Source organism: Lotus japonicus, chromosome 6 (assembly GCF_012489685.1).
Source record: "Lotus japonicus ecotype B-129 chromosome 6, LjGifu_v1.2".
Classification (NCBI taxonomy): Eukaryota; Viridiplantae; Streptophyta; class Magnoliopsida; order Fabales; family Fabaceae; genus Lotus; species Lotus japonicus.
In genome coordinates this window covers 25,437,882-25,443,034 of record NC_080046.1, presented here as the reverse complement: position 1 = coordinate 25,443,034, position 5,153 = coordinate 25,437,882, and the positions used below count along the sequence as shown (strand labels likewise).

Below are 5,153 nucleotides of genomic sequence, written 5' to 3'. Positions count from 1 at the left end.
AATAACTTATTTATTTTATTCACTTATCCAAAGCGTTAAAACTTGGGCCTTACATTAATGACTTAAGCAATTTCATTCATTTTTAATGTCTTAATTTAATTTATTTAGTACAAAGAAAAATGTTAATACAAAGGTTCAAAGTGACTTTTACATTTTAATAAGTCGTTGAATAGATTTTGACTTAGAAAATTTTATTCAATTTTGAAGTTTATTATTTAAGGCAATGTTCTAAAAATCGGACGGACCATCCGGTCCGACCCGTTGGACCGGGAACCAGGCATAGTATCGGTCCGGAACACCTTGAAAACCGGCTGCACAGAGAACCAGAGTTAGACCGGCAAAACCAGAGTTGAACCGGCCCAACCGGTAAAAACCGCGGGTTGGCCGATTTTTCACGGTTCTGTTTTTCCATGCAAAAATGATGTCGTTGTGGGATAAAACAGATCAACCTAAGTGTTTTGGAGACAACACAACATTGTTTTGATTTTGTTTCTTGAAACAAAATAAAAAAAATAGAAAATAGAAAGGAGGAAACAACATTTGTGTCAATTTGCAGCTTGTCATGTACGTTGTTAACGACTCCCACAAATGTTTGTAGCAACCTGAAATGTTGAAACTTGCTGGAATCAGATGGAAGGATGTTCTTGGTTCTACTTGCATAGTGGTGGCTGAGGCTGTTAATTGTTTGGTAGGAGACAACATAGGGTTTTATATATTAACCCTAAAACAAAGTCAGTTGGGCCTTTTTTTGGTACAGAGTTGGGCCTTTGCATGCCATTATTAATTTATCAGCCCACTTTGAATTTTAAAATAAAATAGAAATTGAAATTTACCTATCAATAACTGGCACCTCACATTTTATTGTTCAAGTAACGTGAACTTTACCAATTTTAGTATACAACTATATATAGGCCCTAAATTATGTACTCAATTTGTGTGATTTCTTTTGTACTAACTGTACTAATAAGTTAATTATCATATTAACTTATATTATTTGTTGTATTAACTATTTTTCAGTACTTGTAAATATTATTTATTTTATATTTATTTAATCTGAATTACATTAAGTAGTTAAAAGTATTATTTAATCATTATACGGTTTGACCTCGGTCCGACCCCGGTTCAACCTCTAAACCTTAAACCAGTGCCCACACCAGTTTTATGACCTGTCCGGTTTTCAGAACATTGATTTAAGGTATTATCACAAAGGAAATGTTTTATTATTTAATGCATTTAATGTAAATGACCACAAGTATTTTTGCTTTTGTATTTAATGCTAAACTCAAGTCTCCTTTACATATGTATGTAGATATAGATAGATTGATATTGAGAGAAGATCAAGAGTTGATTATGATTTTTCATTTACTTGAAGCAACTATTCTCTCCTAACTAATTTTACGGAATAATTTTTTCAAAAGAGAAAAAAATTTACGGGATAAGATAAGCTACATTGTCGCTTTTCAACCATGAAGCTTATAAATTGCTCGTCCATCCATTTTTAAAATTCTCTCTTTCTATCATCTCTCTCGACACACAATATTTTAAGTTCATTTGCATTATTCATGTTCCTAATCCTCCATATTTTACCTTTAGTCTTTTGCAACATTACCTTCCATTAAATCGTCTGAAATGGCAAACGAAACAGATCATGAAATGATAAATCAGCTGAGTTTCTATGGAAATATTGGCATTGATCAACTAGTTTGTCAATACATTGAGAAACACGGATCCAGGGGCATATATCTTGGGGATAATCCCCTCCATCACCCAACTACTATGCTAATGACTCAGATTATTCTTATATTCACTGTTGGTAGAATTGGTCATCTCTTGATGAAACCTTGTCATCAAATACAATTCATTTCACAGATTGTGGTAAATTTCTTTTTTCCATCATAATTAACACCAAAAATTTGTTAGTTGACTAAATTGTAATGAACAATTAGTATGTGAATGAATCTAACAACTAGACCAACATTTTGATATCAATTTATTTATTTCTTGTATTCTCTTGTTCTATTTAGAGAAATCTCAAATTTTAAAAATATGATAACATTCAATCTCACTTAAGGTTTTGAGATATGTAAACTTTGACTCAAAATTATAGACTATGAAATAGTGAAAGAAATTCATTTCATGATATATTATCTTTTGTTTCTTTGTTCTCATCAGGCCGGTATCATATTGGGTCCCTTATTGCTTGGTCGACTACATTCAGGTTATGAGTTGTTGTTTCCATTAGCAAGTAGAATGACACTTTCAACATTTGCTGAATTTGGAATGATAATTTACTTCTTCAAGATAGGGGTGCAGATAAATTACAAAAATTTCTTGAAGTTTGAAAAGCAGGCAATGGCTATTGGTTTAGTAGGCCAGTTGTCTTCTATATTACTTGGTACTGCAGTTTTCATTATTGTTAGTTCCTATTTGAAGACTGACTTGGAAGGTATTAGTGGCATTGTGGTTTTTTCTTCTTTGACCGCATTTCCTACTATAACTAGCTTCCTCAATGAGATGAACATCCTAAATTCAGAGATTGGGCGCATGGCAATATCTACTTCCTTGGTTAGTGATAAATGCACGTGGATTTTATTTTTTTTTGTAGTCAACAATGTTAAAGCTTTGCAACAACGGTCATTTATACCTGTTGTAGTGTTGGTTGGGACAATTTGTTATTTCACTACTCTATTCTTCTTGCTAAGGCCACTGGTTATATGGATCTCCCATCGCAATCCAAAGGGAAAGCCTATGACAGAAGGATATTTCTTAGCAATCTTGTTCATACTTCTATTTCTTGGATTATCTGCACAAGTGGCTGGACAACCTGCTTTCGTTATTGCTTTTTGGTTTGGCTTGATCTTGCCTGATGGTCCCCCATTAGGTTCTGTTTTGGCAGAAAGGATTGATACGATTGGTTCTACTTTAATTATTCCAGCTTACTGTACTATAAGTGGGTTGAGCACAATTGTTCCCCCATTAACATCAGAGGCAATATGCATAGAGGCTATCTTACTTGCAGGACTAGTAGGAAAGTTTGGAGGCACCATTATACCCTCACTTCACTTTAAGATTGATTTTTGGGATTCTATTGCTTTGTCTCTAATCATGTGCTGTAAAGGCCTTATAGATCTCGCCCTCTACACCTTATTATTTAAAAATAAGGTATATTTTAAAGATTTTCTCCGTTAAAATTCAATTTTCTTTTGCAAGAGTAAAAACAATAATTTTGAAGTTAATACATGTAAAATATATTAATATATATTAAGAATATTTTCAACTAATGATTGTTACTATGCAATTTACCCACTAAATAGCACACCTCGCTCAATTTTTTGGTTATGAAATAATTAATTATATCACAAATGAGAATGAATTAATAGTTTCTGTACAATATATTTTATATAGTATGTCAATATATGTGAACTTTTTCTTATAATCCAAATTTGATGATTTTAAAAGTCATTGTAACTAAAAAGCTGATAAATTCACGTACGTTTTTGTTTGTTGTTGTCATTTTACAATTGTACATGTGATTATATATTAGTCTAATTTGCATTTTATTTAATTTACATACACAGGACATTGGGGAACTGCCTTACACCCTTCTAATATATACTTTGGTGGGTGTAACTGGGTTTGCAACTATAGTTATTTATTACATATATGATCCTTCAAAGAGTTATATGAACTACACCAGAAAATCAATCAAGGACTCCCAGAAGGACCTTGAATTTAAAGTACTTGTCTGCATCTACAACGAAGAAAATGTGTATCCAATGATCAACCTTCTCCAAGCCTCTAACACTTCAAAGACTACACCACTTTCAGTCTTTATTCTACACCTTTTGGAGCTTGCTGGAAGGGCAGAACCCATCCTTACAAAAAATGAGAACATTAACAAGTCATATCCTCATGAAGAAGCTTCCTCTCAACACATAAACAACGCCTTTGATAAATTTCAACAACACAACAAAGAAAGTGTCATGTTGCAGTGCTTTATTTCAATTGCACCATTTGCAAGCATGCATGATGACATATGCTACATTTCAATGGACACAAAATCTCACATTGTTATCATGCCATTCCATAAGCGATGGTCCATCAATGGAGATGTTGAGGTTTCCAATGCTTCAATCAGGACAGTAAACCAGAAAGTTATGAGGAAAGCTCCTTGCTCAGTTGGAGTCTTAATTGATAGAAGCGAGATGAGTGGAGAACTATTAGTTGCTTATGAGAAATCACTATGTGAAATTGCCATTGTCTTCTTAGGTGGTGCCGATGACCAAGAGGCACTGGCTTTTGGTTTGCACATGGCTCAACATCCAAATGTTAGACTTACAGTGTTTTGGATAAGGGTTGAAATGCTAAAAAAACAAAGAAATATGAATGACCCTTATATTGAATTGATAGAGCATATAAAGTATAATCCTAACCTTACAGGGAAGGTGAACTTTAAGGAGGAGATTGTGGAAGACGGGATAGGAACAACACATATAATCCGAACAATGGAAGGACATTTTAATTTGGTTATAGTGGGTAGACACCATAGAGAAAACTTTGAATGTACACTAGGCTTGACAGAATGGTGTGAACTCCCAGAGCTTGGGCCAGTTGGGAACCTTTTAGCCTCAGATTTTACATTTTCAGTTTTGGTGGTGCAACAACAATCCTTCAATTTTGATTTTGGATGTATTAGGTGAATCTCAAGAAAAGAATATACATACATATACATTTATATACGAGAAAAAAATATACACATATATGAGAAATGTGATGTTATATGAGAAAATAAGAATAAATCATGATTATTAGATCTAATCATAAATGGTCAAGATTAAAACAATTAAATGCTCACATGATCACTTAAAAATGTCATGTGACTTTTTAAAAATGTCATGTGACTTTTTAAAAATGTCACGTGATTTCATGTTTTAATCTTGATCATTCGTGATTAGATCTAACAGTCATGATTTATTCTTATTTTCTCATATAAGAACATTTTTCTCATATGATACATCCTCTATATATGTATATATCTTTGTATCATGTACATATGAACAATATTTTCTTGTTATCAAGCGTAGAAGAAGGGTACAAATATAAACTATAACCTTGAGATCCTTTATGTCTGAATTTACCTTTACCTGTATTCA

The 5,153-nt window shown here is 32.8% G+C and overlaps 1 protein-coding gene across 1 annotated transcript; it reads left to right on the top strand.

Moving 5' to 3' along the window:
* Positions 1-1,595: 1,595 nt before the first annotated feature.
* LOC130724170 (cation/H(+) antiporter 14-like) lies at positions 1,596-4,848 on the top strand. The gene is made up of 3 exons (XM_057575345.1): positions 1,596-1,875; positions 2,173-3,162; positions 3,579-4,848. The coding sequence occupies exons 1-3, from the start codon at positions 1,630-1,632 to the stop codon at positions 4,698-4,700; spliced, it is 2,358 nt and encodes a 785-aa protein (XP_057431328.1). The 5' UTR covers positions 1,596-1,629; the 3' UTR covers positions 4,701-4,848.
* Positions 4,849-5,153: the final 305 nt, after the last annotated feature.